Source organism: Vitis riparia, chromosome 15 (assembly GCF_004353265.1).
Source record: "Vitis riparia cultivar Riparia Gloire de Montpellier isolate 1030 chromosome 15, EGFV_Vit.rip_1.0, whole genome shotgun sequence".
In the NCBI taxonomy this organism is placed as follows: Eukaryota; Viridiplantae; Streptophyta; class Magnoliopsida; order Vitales; family Vitaceae; genus Vitis; species Vitis riparia.
In genome coordinates, this window is record NC_048445.1 from 6,311,828 (window position 1) to 6,328,312 (window position 16,485).

The window sequence follows — 16,485 nt, forward strand, 5'->3', positions numbered from 1 at the left end:
GAAATTAAACACGAAACGGATAAAATAAAACGGTGCGTTCCAATAAAACGCATCGTTTCGAGCAGTAGAAAAATAAAAAATGCACCACGTGGAAATAAAACGACGGCGTTTCTGGTGCGCTGTTGAATGATACTCGCTTTTCAGGCTCTTCAGGCTTTTCAAAGCCAGACAAGAAAGTAAAGGGCCATAACAGGAGGAGGTGGTGGTGGAGAATCAAAGCCCTAAGACCCACTATTCTACAGTCTACACAGAAAGGTTTATATGGTGAGAATATCATAATTATTGTTCTATTAATATTTAGTTTCCGAAATATTCATCAAGATTCGGATTTGATTAACCCATTGAATTACCATTCTTAATAGGAGCGATGTTGGGTTGTGATGTGTTTGAACTGATTGAATTTTCATTGGGCATTTGCCAAATATTGATGCTAGTAATGGTATTAGGGTGTATGCTTTGATTTTGATACCAAAGTGAATTTTCAGGTTCTGGGTCTTGGTCTGTCAAGAAGAATGGTGGCATCTCCTTACCACTTAACACATGCTTCACCCAAGTGGGTCAGCTCAAGATACCCAGTTGTGGGAATTGTGACTTGCCTTCACAAAACTTCTTTTGGGTTGTGTTTCTTTCGGGTTGCCCAACTCTCTCTGGTCAACACTTCCAAGTAAGTGGATGTTATTCTGAGATGGTTTGTTAGGGGACTTAGAGTGAAGTGTCTTGGATACTTTCTTCATAGCTTTGTGTTTGCATCTTAAAATAGTTGTTATTTCTGAGTGATTAATTAGAAGTCATGCTATTATGTCCAAAGGTTTTTCTAATCGCTCTAAAACTGCACAAGTGCCCTTAATTTTGCCCAAGAAAAAGTGTAGGGCTTTGCCATGATGCCCTTAATTAGATATCATTTTCCTTAATTAGGGCCTCAAAAGGCGATATAAGACTTCCAATTAGCATGTCTTGTATGTTCTTTTCTTTTCTCTGTAGAAAAAAGGGCTTTATGGTTTGTGTTTAGTTGGGTAATTCACTCGAACATACTCCTACATTAACCCCCTCAACACATAAATGCGTGTGCCCATGGAGGTGAATTGCAAATATTTATGCAAATGTTAAATGCTGACTTTCTGTTTTCTGTATGTTTAGTTGGGTGGTAAGTGATTTAGGAGTAAGTGTTGGTGTTCCAACTGTGATGGGATTGGGTTTGAGAATTGATATTAGTCCAGTATAAGAGGCGTGTCTGGTGCATTTGATTTTTGATCTATAATCTTCACAAAGAGAAGCCCCTCTAGTGCCATTGCCTGCCGATGTGATTATGTTATTTTGTTTCTGTTTCTTTGCATTCTCTTCCTGGAAATTTTTATCTTTTCTTTTCACTTTTCAATCAACCCTTATAGTGTGTTCCCCCACCAGAAACGCTTTTTAACTTCATCAAGGAAACACTAATTTTATTGGATGTAGAAAACTTTATGCTAGGTAAACTTGAGACTTCTCATTTATGAGTGCAAGTTAAATATGATCCATGATAGACATTTACATGACAAGTTCCTGTGATGCTATGTAAAAGTCATATGATAGGAAGAAAACCCCAATATTTTATTTATGTTTAGAGAATGGAAACCTGTGAAAATTCCCATGCTTGAGGATTAGAAGGACAACCTCATGATGATGGATAAAGATCCAACTGACAAAATTTTCAAAAACACCAATATTTTCAAACACAGATCCATTTTCCATTTTCAAAAGATTGGTGTTTTCCTTCAAGTTGGCCCTAAGCATTCACCTCTTTAGAAAATGATATTATAGAAAATGGCTTTATGATATCATCATATTAGGCTATCATTATATTTGTTTTATGTTTTCGAGTGTTTGCATGATATGAATTAAAAGATGTGGATATGGAGACGGTTTCTCAGACATTGGCATTTGAAAAAAGTAAATAAAGCGGCCACTTTCTATAATTTCGGCAATATAGAACTTTTATTAAAAAGTTCCTTTATTCTTGCACTCCCAAAACAATAGTATGATTTTCCTTTGAATATTGTATAGGAGGATGGTCTGGTCTGTTAGGAGCAGTGTAGACGGCAACAGATTGGATCCTACTCCCACAAATGGCACTGATGGCAGGACTCGACTAGTTAGGGTCATCCAAGGTATTCAAATCAAGTTAAGCGCAAGAATTCTGGAGTTAAGGAAAGATCTTCCAATGAAAATACTATTTTTCTTGGTTGGCTTTTATTGTGCGACTGCCTTTGCTACTGTCATTGGGCAAACAGGGGACTGGGACATTCTGTCTGCTGCATTGGCTGTGTTTGTGGTGGAGTTGATTGGGGCCCTCATGTATCGAGCTTCTATACATTTGTTTGACAAGGTTAGGAGGCTGATCACTATGTTTAATTATTGGAAGGCTGGGCTATGTCTGGGTCTTTTCTTGGATTCATTTAAGTACGAAATGAACAACATCATTGGGTCATGTAACCCCTTCAATTTTGAAATAGATGACTTTCCGATATTCTTGTGATATCGCATTTTCAAATGCATGTGATTGTGCCCAAGGATCATTCAGAAGTGGTCAGTACGTTCCAGAGTGTTAGCAAATATGAGGAGCAATATGATACAAAGTCAATAATGTCCTAGAAGGAGGCTAAATACTTGTGATTACAGTAGTATGGTCTTAAATATAGTACAGTATCAGAAAAGTATCAGTGTACAGTGTACCTGGTTGAGTTACATTTGTGCCAAAGAAGTTTCCTCTGTCAGTTGTGTTTCAATATTTGCTGCTCTCACAATCTTTCTCTAGCATGCTTGGCATCATTGAAGATCTTCCAGTGGCACTAAGTGTTATGATTCTGCAGGGAGGGTGTTCTCTCATGCTTGGGTTAAGCATGACTCATTTTTGCGTAATTGTGTATGTCTCTTTCAGGAAACTGTAACCTCCTTAAAGATCAAGATAAACAGGCTGCCCAAGAAATAGCATCAAATTCATGATTGATGATTTTTGGAAGCACATCCAAAGGAATCTACACTAGATAATCCAGTATGTTTGTTATACAGGCAGTTTTTAGTTGCTACTCTTGATATTCAGCTACTAGAGGTTTCAGGTACAGAGGAATGTATGGTGAATAGAGAAACCCTTGATTAGAGCAGTATTGGCATGGCATTAGTCAATGTGAAGCTACGCTATTCCTTTGATGTTGGAATGGTGGGTGGCATCTATATTTTGATGTTGAAATGATGGGTGTCATCTATATTACGTCAAAGTCAAGATCCATGCCTCTCAGAAAAAGTTTGGAATTGACATCATCGAGAAAAAGAAAAAGCTAGTCTGTAAATCCGTGAACCTAGGATGGAAAGGAGAGTCTTTCCATGCAACCATATGATTCATGTAAATTCATTGGTTCCATTATAAGTCATTGACTCATTATTGTATGTTCAACTTCACTTTTGAGTAATGCCTGCTGCTGCTACTGCTTTCTCTATCCATCTTTCATCTTAATCATGCTTCATAACAGTTATCTTTATAAAGAATGTTGTCAGCCATTATGCCCAACATGATTTGAGGGTTTATTCCACCAAGGCCCTGAGAAGGATCCAGCTTGAAATGTTTCTGTATATCTTGTGATGAACCACTCTGCCCGTTTCATTGCAGTTCCCCACACTTCAATCATGGTCAATCCATAAAATCTAAATTCATGCAAATGAATACAAATATCTTGCTTCATTCATCTGGTAGTAGGATTTCTGAATCCGCAACGTAAGATACCTAGGAAACCAAAATAAAAGAGTAAATTTGAGTTACTAAATTAGTACATGGCCACAAAGAGGGTCTTCCAAATTATAGTCAGTCAGGCAGACTATCACATCGTGCATTCTGTGTGTGAAATCCAAGAGTTCCATTTTTGAAGCTTCAAAACAAGCAAATACAGCTGACCAAAGGAATTGAGAGGGAACAATCTACAGTATTCAAAAGTGCACTGCGCATAAATGCCATAAAATAAACCCAAATGGTAAATTGACAAAAGGCAGTCAAATGAATTGCTATACATCTGAGAAAACATGCTGGGCTAGAAGCATTACATTACAAATTTACAGTGGTCTTACAAGATGCTTAAATACAACCAGCCAATTTCTATAACTTGAATAATAATAATAATGGGTATTTGACTACTAGCGTGGAGTTGATATTCCAGCACCATGCAAGTCAGCACAGGTTGCCAATGTTATCCAAGTACTAGCTTGACCCTGCAATCATGAATCATGAATCAACAGCAGGGCCAGGATATGCAGGTAAGCTCATTATCCGCTTGTCCAGAACCGGGCCACCTACAGTAAAATGATATAGACTCTGAAAACTTGATCCTCTCAGTCCAAGAAGCTCATGCACTGCAAAAGATCATAAAATTTTCAGATTCATGTAAGCTTGAGAGGTGTATGATGCAAGACATGATGCTATTATTGGGATGATGAGAACTTTCTGCTCTGTTATAACTTCGAGAATGTGTATTGATACCAGAGATGATGCTGTAGCCGGTCCTTGTCATGTGTAATAGAAGAAAGAAGTTTTCGTATTTAGCATTACTTAAATTTAGTCTAAAGAAAATTTGCTTGACATTTCCAAATAGTATAGGAGTCCAACAGAGAAGATTGTTACTGGCATTCAGTTAAAACCTTCATAGGTTATTGCAGTTGAAACCAAACCATGCAGGGGGGCAGGAGGAACAGAAAATGTTGACAATTAAGATTTCTTACTATGCCAGTTCATTATTGTTCTACTTGGGGAGGCTCCCATAAATAACACTTCTCCCCATGGCATTTTATAATTTTTTTCCCACTTCCATCTGGTAGTTTACTATGCCCCATGCTCCCAATTTGTTTTTTCCTTTTCTTTTTCTGTAGCATAAGAGAACTCCATTACACCTGAAATGGTCTCTCTCTACTTTAACATGACACAAGGTTCTGACCTCTCATATTGTGGCTAGTTCTTCCTCCACAATGGTGCTCTTTGGCTTTGGCTACCTTGAATTGGATTGTGTAACTGAAGTTCTTGTAATCACCAAAAGAGTTTGGCTTTATGGTTGTTGTCACTCATGGACATCATTGTAGCAGCAAGCAAAACCACAATTTTATTTTCTTTCGTTTTTCTTTTTTTTGGTTGTGCATTGGTTCTTCATATTGTTTTTCTGTATTATTTTTATTGTGATTTATAACTGGACCAAATTCAGGGTTTGTCTTATAGCCTGATATCTAGATCAAACTTTAAATGCTCTGTATGCAATGCCTAAAACAAAAAGACTGCTTTGTCAAGAAAAAATCTCACAAACTTTTCATCAATTTGGGAGTCAACTGGAAAAATTGAATAGATGAGTATATTATCTTTTGTGTTATCGGTTTAACACTGCACATGCTACGGAAGTGGAGAAAAAGAAGTCATACCAGCATCATCAAAGTAGCAGCCAATGCCAGTTGCAGATATGCCAACAGCATGTGCTTCAAGGTACAACACCTGACCCAGAACTCCAGTTTCCCAAAATAAGCGTGGATACATCCATGCACTCTTGTTCTGCAAGGTACCCTCAAAATGAGCCACCATACCAAGGCTGAAGCAGCCATCACCGGCAATGTCCTGCATTAAAGTACAATACGTTAACAAGAATTGGAAAAAATTCTTATTTGGGATTCACAATGGCACTCCTATATAAAAGGAGCACAAATTGCAAATTAATTTGAAACATGACATCAAACATTTGATCATACTTCTAGCTCTCATTATGGTAAAGTTAATGCTCAAAACTTTGTAACAAGGTTATTCTTATACTTGAAACTATTGGCATAAGCATTATTAGTAGTAGCTTTCTTTAAGAAGTTTAAGAATTTTTTTGAAATCAAAATACAGAATAGTGAGTTTGCTTTTTCCTTTAAAGGAAAATCAACCTTTGCTGATTTCATATCTATCAATAATGCAGTGAGTTGCTAGTGGTTTCACTTGTTAAATCAAACTCATTAATTTTGATTAAATGTCTTCCCTGTTTCAAGCTCATAATAGAAACAACACCATAAGGGAAATTCAAAAATGAAAGTAACAACTGACAAACCTGATGACATGATATCCTTTTGGCCAGCTCCTGAAAATCACCTATAGTGAGTTCATACAGAGGGAGATCATCAGGACAACCCTCAGGTTTTGCCCACTTGAAATTAGATCTCGTCGCTTTCTTAAGATCATCAAAATGATCTTCATTCCTCACCAAGAAATACAAACCACTTGGCAGTCCTGCAACCTTATGAACAAATAAAACAGCATGAACTTCAGAGTCCCAAGAAAGAACCCGAAATGGCAACCCCAATTGTCTCCCTTGCTTTCCCCCATTTTGAGAACCTGAGGGAAGACAATGTAACAGTATCTGATAAAACGTATCTCTCTGCATTACATGAACACCATCCATATCAACTGCGCTCCTCCGCTTCCTAACAACCTCACTTACTGTTAAATTCTTATAGGAACTTTCATTAAAGAGCCCACTGCTATGAAATGGATCGATTGAGAATTTATGTTCTATCATTAATGGCTTTTTCACAGCCTCTGCGGTTCTATAGATTATATCCCAACAAATATGCTCTCTGCTAAGCACATTAGGCTTCCCTTTCCACTTCAGTTCCGAAAATCGAGATATTGCCATGCTCAATTCTCTGTAATTCACATTAAACTCACCAACCCCATTAGGAAAAACAACAAGCACACAATCCGGGTGCTCAAATTCAATCACCGGAAACTTTCCTTTCACCGGCCGTGCCGGAATTTCAAATTCCGGTAAAATTTCGAGGCCCATTAGCTTCTTCAAATCCTCATACCCCAAACCATCAAGAACCTTCACATCCCAACCAAGCTCCGCCGCGGCCATCGACACCGCGGCAATGGCATGACCCACGTCGTGATTACAATACCGAAACGCCCGTTCCCCGTACTTCCAAGCCTCTCTCCAAAAAATCGACGAAAATCCAATGAGAAACGAGCCCTTGGGGAAAAACTTGGGCAAGAACCCGGATGAAATTTCGGCTCTGACCTCCAAAGAATGCTCTTTCGGTGCATAATGAGCCACGAAAGCCGAGTCAGACACCGACTCAATAGCCGGGGCAATGATGTAAGACTCGGTGGGATGGAGATTGCCGCTGCTGGGGTTAACACGGAGCGACCAGGTGGAGAACCCAGTAGTCTTCCAAGCTGAAATGGCTAGAGAATCGAAGAAGAGCTGAGAAATGGTGGACTTGGAAATGGGTTTGGGAGGAGGAAGATTGAGGAAGACGGACGAGTAAGGCGGAGGCGTTTGGTTAGGCGGCGGAGGGTGGAGGAGAGGAACGAGTGGGGCTGAATCGAATCGGCGAAAGGGTTTGGGCTGATTGGCCCAGTCGAGTCCCCGAGGGCCTCTAGCGTAGTTGGTAAAGGAGTGTTTGGTCTGGTTGTGGTATTTCAGAACTTGAGCTTCGTTTGAATCTTGTTGGTGCGGTAAAGTTGAAGGTGATGACGAGGAAAGTGACATGGTGGGAATTGATCTTATGTTCGGGAGGAGAGTGGAGGGGAACAGGATGGCGTAAGGGTTGTTTGGAGAGCGAGAAAATTTGGGAGAAAAAAGTGGCATCTCTGTGTACGTGATTCCTTTCTTGTATATATTTTTGGTGTTCGATTCTTTTTCAGCTTGGAATAGGGTGTTCTAGAGCGTAGATTCTCGACCCCTCCAAGTAATTTTTGATGCCCCATGATTTTGGGTCACTTCTTAAATCACATCCAAATTCCAAACGCACCCTTAACCTCCTAATATTATTGAACTGCTTAAAGACCAAATATCCTAATTCATCTTTAGAATTGGCACTCTAATGGACATAGTCACGTAGTGGACAAAGGGGTAATTGAGGTAAATATTAATTTAGAAGCCGTATATGGATCATGGGCTGGGAATGTAGTTAACCCAAAATTGAATAAGTCCAAGTATATAGTCCAATCGTCCAAATAATGTATTTCAAGGCCCAACTTAAGGCTCTTGGAACAGTCCAGCCCAGCCCAAGCTGAGCTCAGCCGGATGCAATTCAAAACTGAAGCCACAACCCAACTCCTGGCCACCCATTTTACATTATTGGGCTAAAACGTAAAAAACTAAAACAATATTTAAAATTGGTTATAGCACTGCCCATTCAAAAAGTATAGTCAATTAGGTCTCACCATAATTACGTTTACAATTTATTATTTTATATCAAGTGAAATCTCATTACTTTATAAAATTATACATTGATTTCATTTTTTTAATATTTGGATCTTATTATTTGTAGTTGATCTTATTTTTGTACACATTTTCATTATTTGTACAATATTCCTATGATGTAGAGTTTTTTTCGTTAGTCAATCTTATTTTTGTATATCTTAGTCTCATTATTTGTACCATAATCCAACGATTTAGATTTTTTTTGTTCCTCGTCAGTTTATGGAATTGATCCTTTCATAGGTATCTTGATATTTTCTAATTAAAAATAGGTTTTTAAAAAGGTAAAAATACAAAAAAAAAATCTAAAAATAAATGTTTAAAATTTATTTTTGAAATAAAAAATAAAAGTGTATCAAAGTGTTTTTTTTTATTAATTTTTACTATGATATATCTTATTAATAATACTTTTTTTATAGGAAAAATGAGTTTTGACTCATTAATATAAAAACATATGGAAAAAAAATCTCGTTTAAAATTAATATTATCTTCATCTATTTAAAGTAATGTACTTTTTAATAAGTCCTATAATTATTTCCTAAAATATTTTTTTTACTTGTCATGTTATCAATACCAATTAACAACTAAACTTTCATCAAAGTAAACCTCTCTCATCCTAATTATTATTATTATTAGTGATGACCTTAGTTATGATGTTACCTCCATTATTCATCGGAATTACAGGATGACTCCCAATATCTTAGTTTTTAATTTTTACTAACCATGAAAAAATGTCTACGTAGAAAAAGTGTAAACCCAGACAATAACACAACTTGCAAAAATTGTTGGAGTGACAATAAATTGTTAGGGTTATAAACAAAGGGGATGTTACAAAGCATGCTAAGATTCGTTTTTTCTTTACCTTTTCCGATATTCTTGGCCAACAATAATCACATCAAGAATTTTACATGAAATAAATTTAAAAACAATAATATATTACCTTTTATATTTATCTCTATCTCTTGAATTTATAGTGGAGCCAAAAACAAAAAAAACACCCAAATATCCACCCGCCTTAATCAAAACAATCCCAAAAAGATGTTTTTTCTTAGTAAAACTTAAACTCATTTAAAGTTCACTAATGCTCATATTCTTCAAACTATCTCACTTTTATTATGAGATGTTTGTTTAGGAAGGAAAAAAAAAGTTTCAATTTTTGCTATGGAGTGTTTGTTTACAGAGAAAAAAAATTCAAATAATAATAATAATAATAAGACATATAAAGGAAGATAAATATTTATGTGGAATAGTCTAGTTATAAATTAGTGTTGATGATGTGGGACAATTAAAAGAGACATTTTAGAAAATAATTATATGACTTGAAAAATAAATGTATTTCAAATTATTTTTAAATAAATGAAAATGATATTAATTTAAAAAAAATTAAAGGTTGTTGTTTTCATATATTTTCATATTAGTGTTTTTATTTTATTTATTTTATTTTATATTCCCTTCTAATATACAATATTAATATTATGAAAAGATAAAGAATTTTATTTTTTAATTATATATACATATTATAATTATTTTTAATATTAATAATATATATAAATTAGATATTTATGATATTATGTCGTAGTTTAATTGAACCAGCCTTATATCATAAATCACCAATGTATCTAGTTAATTACAATCAGTGATTTTTCTTTTTCAAGTTAAAAAAATATCGAGATTTACAAGTTTATATTATATTATTTTTTAAATTATATTTGTAACATGATAAATTTTATAAAATAAATATTTTTCAAACTTTATTTTTTATCCTACCAATAAATTAAATTAAATTAAATTCACCATTTAAATTTCAAAAATTAATTTAACAATTATAATCTACTATTAACAAGAAAATTTTTAACCAGTTCAATTTCCGAAGCAAATTTCAATGCAAATAAATTTTGAGCACTTACTAGAAATTAAATTTTTAGTAATTAATTTGAAGTCCATCAACTATTTCTTATTTTCCCCCGACTACCTAAAATGATATGCATAGAGGTGCGTGACGTGTACTCAGCAGTGCAGGTTGGCAGACACCAGATGGTACACGTCAGAAACCACCTAAAAAAGAGTGACGTCAGTTTCCCCACATCGGGATTGTTTCATTGTCGATTTGCTTCGTGAATCGTGACTCATCACATCATCCCATTCTTTCCTTCATCCACATCATTTTATTATTATTATTATTACTATTTTTACTTTTTACAATTTTAAATATGAAACTACTTTTAAAAATTATTTTTAAAATGAAAAAAAAAAAACTTAATATTTGTCCATTTATTTATTTATTTTTCATCCAATTAAATATTTAATAAAAATATTAAAAGAGCAGTAATTTGCTAATTTCTTTGTTTTTTTTTGGATAATATTAATTATATAAAGCAGTGATGGGTGATCTGTCTCATCACGAAAAACTGCATGCTGTGTAGCTCATATAACCATCTTCTTCTTCAATCGACACTCTATTCATCACAGGGAAGAGTCCCCATTTCTTGATTTGTTATAATTCAGTCTCACTGAGGTATTACTGCTTTCATGGTTTCTCTTATCAATTCCCACCACCTTCTCTGCAAAGTCTTTTCATTTCCTTTTTTTTTTTGGGAGTTTATGGAAATAGTGGAACGGTCTGCTTTGTTTTTTTATTCTGTTTTTATGTTTCTTGAGATTCTGAGTCTTGGGGTTTTGGATTTTGTTTTGTGACATGTGTGTGTGGCCTGTGTGGGCACTGAGAAAAACAGGGCTAAAAGAAAAGAAAAGAAAAAGAAAAGAAAATTTCTAACCTTTTATGTTTTCTGCTGTTTGGTTTATGAAAACCCAACTCGGCTCACTTGGACCAAGTGTGTATATTTTTTAACTTATTTTTATTTGGGAAATTAAAGAAGAGGGTGTTAGGTTCCGAAACTTTATTTTCTTTGGGTTTCTGGGCAACCCAAAGAAAATAAAGTTTTGTAAGAGTGGTTGTGTTGTAGAAGAAAGAGGACCAGACCATGATTCCTGGTGAGGTTGTGTTGAAGAAAGTAGTGGAAGATTTGATTACAATGAGAAAAGAATTGGAAGATGTATGAAGGAGGAATAAGGGATAATATAGATAAATATTTGGTGGGTCCAAGGGATGCTCTTCGGTGGAATAATCCATTGTCTTCTGGAAATTCACGATCCCAATATTAAAAAAATAAAATAAAATTGAGGAATTGGTTGTATGTATATCTGTTGTATGATTTGATTTGTTGTTTCAATTAAGATTTAACAATTAGCTCCCATACCCTGTGCCATGTACACAAGAAATGGTGGACAAATGGTTGTCCAGATTTTTCTGTGTTAGGTATGATCATATGAACAAGGATTGCATACGTGGTTCAGGAAATTAGAATCATTAGCTCTGGCTGCTTGGCATACATAACTCTGCTCTGTTCCGGGATTGAAAGAGAAGTATCGAACACAGAAATGGAAGTATTACAAATCAAGCACATACTGGGAATTTTTTTTTGGGTCTCTATCAGATTGTGTTTTTCTTTTGTCCATGTTATGTGTTTGTGTGGTTTATTTGTTGTTTTTCCAAGCACATCTAGATTTTCTATTGAAAGAAAAGCAAGGGATATTGTTTTTTAGTTAGAACCCTTTTCTTGTTTTTCCATGGTAATCATGTTTGCTCAAGGAAAAGTGACCAAAAATGTTCATATCATGCTATGTCTTCAGAACATTCCAAGGCCTTTCAAATTATAAACCTAATCAACAAATTCCCTTATCCCATTTCTTTTGATGTATAGGCAAGTAATTTTGTTGTTTTATTTCAAATTCACAGGTATGAGGAATATTGCAAGGAAGGGAATTCATTACTGGCAGAAACTGAATGCTGCAAATGTCCCAGCTGAGTTGATAGAAAACGGCCAAAATCGTGTTATAGATGCTTCTCTTACTCTTATTCGTGAGAGGGCGAAGCTTAAGGTATATCCCTTTTTTCAGAACTATTCTTATTGGGATGTAGTTCTTTTATGAAGAAGGGTGAGAACAATATCTCACCCTAACCATTTTAATTCAGCAACATTAATTTTGCTTCTGGCTATCCCAGTGTAGTAAATCATGTATCTTTAGTTATCATACCAGCTTTCAGCTCTCTTGGTGCTAACTTTACGCCCTTCTTGGCCTTCCCTTTCCTGCCTATACTTCTCAATTCTCATGACTTGTGAATTCACTTTTCCTATCGTCACCCTCAATTTCCTCCATCATACATTTCACAACTACTGGGGTTGCTCCCTTGTTTTCCCAACTTGTGATCTTAGTAGGTTGAGATATGAATACCAGATTCCCCCTTGCTTCCTGAACTTACAATCCCAACTGTCCACCATCTTGACATCCTCATTTGACTATGAATTATCTTGATCATGTGATTGCTTTATTGTTGACACAATGTAAAAGTTTGATTCCTTCAATTTTTCCAGAAGATGATTTTGATCATGGGACATAAAAGATGCCATAATGTAAAGGTTTCTGTTGGTTTTCTTTAGGGGGAGCTTGTGCGAGCTTTAGGTGGTGCTTTAGCATCATCATCTCTTCTTGGAGTTCCTCTAGGACATAACTCATCATTCCTTCAAGGGCCAGCCTTTGCTCCTCCTCGTATAAGGGAGGCAATCTGGTGTGGCAGCACAAACGCCACAACTGAAGAAGGTACACACTGTTGTCTGCCCTTGGACAAACAACTATAACTTCAGATAAAATTATTTGGCAACTGTAGAGATTATCTGCTTGATGCACTCTCATGTTACCTTAACAAAAGGGTAGTCTTATACTAGTAGTCTGATTATGGTGAGTCATTCTAGCAGATGGAGACAGTGTGGTATGTGATATGGGTTTAGATGAACTCCCAATCTAGGGTTTTAATTAGGAACATACATTAGTCTTTTCTGAACAATTATTTGTTCAAGTATGTGTGTGTTAGGAAGACAGAGGCAGGGAGAGAACTAGTAGTGATAATATTGGAGGTTTTTTTAATAATTGTGCCATTATTTTACCACAAAATATTTTTGGGATGCTTAATACTATGTATTCTCCATATAACTTGATGTTGTTTGAGTGATGCAGGGAAAGAATTAAATGATCCACGGGTGCTTACTGATGTTGGTGATGTCCCTGTCCAAGAGATAAGAGATTGTGGTGTAGATGATGACAGGTTGATGAAAATTATAAGTGAGTCTGTCAAGCTAGTGATGGAAGAAGTAAGCCATATCTTGCTATATGTTTCTACTATGAGTAATTTTATGGTTTTTTTTTTCTATCACAAATTCTGCAGAACATCAGTCTCTTTAACAAGGAATTTGGGGTGATTGACCTAGCACAATATACAGCTTAGTTTCTTTTTTAAAAAAATCCCCTCTCACTCTCCTTTTCTCTTTCTTCTTGGTTTTTATGTCGGATATTCTTGTTCAACCTCGAATGATTTTCCTGGCTTTCCTATTTCCATATGTGTGCATGCACACACACTCAACACATATTTATGTTTGTATATATGTATGCGTATGGATATCAGAGGTTCCTCCTTACCATTAATCAGATAAAGTTTCCAAACCTGAATATTTTTTGCCTTCTTGCCTTATCAGTTCTGATGTTTTCTCTGTGGTAACCTTCAACAGATTAAGCTACCTGGAAGCCAAAATGTTATTCTGTATTTGGGAATCCTTTGATGTCTAATTCATCTCGAAAAAACTATGAGGAGATCCCTTCCTCACACAATTTTACCCCATGACCTGAGAAAATAAATAGTAATGTATGCGTAAGCTTAACCAAAGACATCTCTTCCACTACAAAAAATTCTATGATGCTTTCCTTCCATATCAGTCATGACTCGTGATAAACATAACTTTGAGCAGCCTGTGAAATTTAGTACTTCTTCTTTTTACAGAACTGCCATTCTAATCATGAAAGAGCTCTAGGACTGTCCCAGGCATGACCTAGTGTACCAAAAGGAAAAGAAGAGAGTGCACTTCTGCCTCGACACTAGGACTCTACACCCCTTCTTTCTCAAACATACAATACCTGTTTGGGAGAACCTTCCCTCCTTTTTAACTTATTTTATTTGTTTTAAGGTTTTTTATTTAGACCAAGTTTCCCTGCTCCTTTGTGAAGTTCAACAACATTGCTCTTGAGTAAAGATGTTTGAAGTGTGTTGTGATAAAATCTGTTTGATAGTTCTGTGCATATTTCTGCTTCAATTTTGTTTAGTAGATGAACCTCGGTTCTTATGGTGTTTATTGTCTTTCAGGATCCATTGCGCCCATTAGTTTTAGGTGGTGACCACTCAATATCATTTCCTGTTGTAAGGGCTGTGTCTGAGAAGATTGGGGGTCCTGTAGATATTCTTCACCTGGATGCCCATCCTGACATTTATCATTCCTTTGAAGGAAACAAGTATTCACATGCATCTCCCTTTGCCCGGATCATGGAGGGTGGTTATGCTCGGCGGCTTTTGCAAGTAATGTTTACACTTTAAAATCTGTTCTGTCTATAGCAGAGCACAACTGACTCAAATAATGATCTAATTCAAATGTTGTGACAATCATTTTACTCAATAAAAGAGCTGCCCCTTTTCTTCTCATTGTAATCATTGAATTTGTAATGCCACATTTTCAGGTTGGTCTTCGATCCATTACAAGTGAAGGCCGTGAACAAGGCAAGAGATTCGGTGTGGAGCAATATGAAATGAGAACGTTTTCAAGAGATCGACACATTTTGGAGAACCTGGTCTCTCTCTCTCTCTCACACACACACACACTCATACGCACACATACACACAAAAGAGGCACCTGTGTTAAAATATGTACATAAGTGATATATATAAATATCTCATCTTTTCAGGAGAAAAAAAGGCTATCCATTGGTATGTTGCTCTGCCCAGAAAATGACATATGTTTGAGAACTGGAGATATGATTGTCTTGTAAAAAGTTATGTACGTGCTGCAAATGTCAAAATTTTTAGTGAAAGCTTTTTAAATTTCTAAAAGAACTGTCAATATATGCTTGTAAGTTTGAACCAGAACTTCTAGGTTGGTTATGAGTTTTAGTATTTTAAAGCAATTTTAGATTGTTTTATAAGTAAATTTTTTAAAGAAAGCATATGATTTCTGAAAATAAAATAATATCAGTGGCATAAAGGATTTCTTGAGTAAAGACATACTAATTTCTTCAAAGAAATTGCAACTTCAAAGACCAACTTATTGTTTTCACATTTAAGAAATATGTTGTGGAGGATTAGGTGCTTACCTTATCTTTTTTAGCCCACCAATAGGGAATTGGAAGTTTGCTTATGAGAAACGGGAGTTTACCCAATGATGAAGAAATTATGGGTTGGAGAATTGGCCAGCCATACTCATTGCTTTTCCCCTTTCCAGGATTAAAACATCAGATTGCATGCATATGTTGATTGGAAGTAGCAGTGATAGTTTTCCATGCCATCTAAAGTTTGCTAGAGAAGTGTGAAGTATTCTTATATGTTCTTCATTGTTTTGTCCAACAGAAACTAGGGGAAGGCGTGAAGGGTGTATACATTTCATTAGATGTGGACTGTCTTGATCCTGCATTTGCTCCTGGGGTTTCTCATATTGAGCCAGGAGGTCTTTCTTTCCGCGATGTTCTCAACATCGTCCACAACCTGCAAGCTGATGTTGTTGCCGCTGATGTGGTTGAGTTCAATCCGCAACGTGACACAGTGGATGGGATGACTGCAATGGTTGCTGCCAAGCTGGTAAGAGAACTGACTGCTAAGATGTCAAAAATGAAGAACTAGTGTGCCCTCTCTGTGGAAGTTAATCATATTTTTCAATTTACGACTTACTGTTCTAGCATAACCAGATTTCTTCATCTTTCGGTTTCTTTGAAGCATTTCTGAAGGAATTAAAATGTATACCTGCCTGGCTCTCAGTGGCTTGGGAAACTTTTATAGAGCAGTTATTTCCTTGGAATAGTATTGTACTTCATCTCATGGAAGGAATCAGCATATATAAGAATAAACAATGTCATCAATCTTAATTGTTATATGAACATCTTTAAAGTTGCATTATGAGGGAATGTTTTGGTGGAAACCTTGATAATGATGAGAATTGTTCTCTTTTCTTTCTGTTTGTTTATGTTGATCCTATTATTATTTCGAACCAAGAAGCAATCTATCACATAAGTAAAAGCCAAATTCTTTATGTAAATAACTCTTGTTGTAGTGTTCTGTTTTAGGGTCTCTGTGTCTTCTATTAGTGAGACTGCTACT

At 35.7% G+C, this 16,485-nt stretch overlaps 3 protein-coding genes across 3 annotated transcripts; 2 read left to right on the forward strand and 1 right to left on the reverse strand.

The window, feature by feature from the left end:
• The first annotated feature begins 157 nt into the window (after window positions 1–157).
• LOC117932282 (ycf20-like protein) lies at window positions 158–3,541 on the forward strand. The gene is made up of 3 exons (XM_034853457.1): window positions 158–264; window positions 486–664; window positions 2,041–3,541. The coding sequence occupies exons 1-3, from the start codon at window positions 262–264 to the stop codon at window positions 2,510–2,512; spliced, it is 654 nt and encodes a 217-aa protein (XP_034709348.1). The 5' UTR covers window positions 158–261; the 3' UTR covers window positions 2,513–3,541.
• Window positions 3,542–3,951: 410 nt separating this feature from the next.
• LOC117932281 lies at window positions 3,952–7,707 on the reverse strand. Its single transcript, XM_034853456.1, has 3 exons — window positions 6,084–7,707; window positions 5,425–5,614; window positions 3,952–4,374 (listed from the first exon to the last, which is right to left on the reverse strand). The coding sequence occupies exons 1-3, from the start codon at window positions 7,623–7,625 to the stop codon at window positions 4,247–4,249; spliced, it is 1,860 nt and encodes a 619-aa protein (XP_034709347.1). The 5' UTR covers window positions 7,626–7,707; the 3' UTR covers window positions 3,952–4,246.
• A 2,952-nt stretch (window positions 7,708–10,659) lies between these two features.
• Window positions 10,660–16,287, forward strand: LOC117931576 (arginase 1, mitochondrial). The gene is made up of 7 exons (XM_034852557.1): window positions 10,660–10,755; window positions 12,037–12,179; window positions 12,740–12,899; window positions 13,314–13,447; window positions 14,491–14,700; window positions 14,859–14,969; window positions 15,742–16,287. Exons 2-7 carry the CDS (start codon window positions 12,039–12,041, stop codon window positions 16,009–16,011), a joined length of 1,026 nt encoding a protein of 341 aa, XP_034708448.1. The 5' UTR covers window positions 10,660–10,755; window positions 12,037–12,038; the 3' UTR covers window positions 16,012–16,287.
• The last annotated feature ends 198 nt before the right edge of the window (window positions 16,288–16,485 follow it).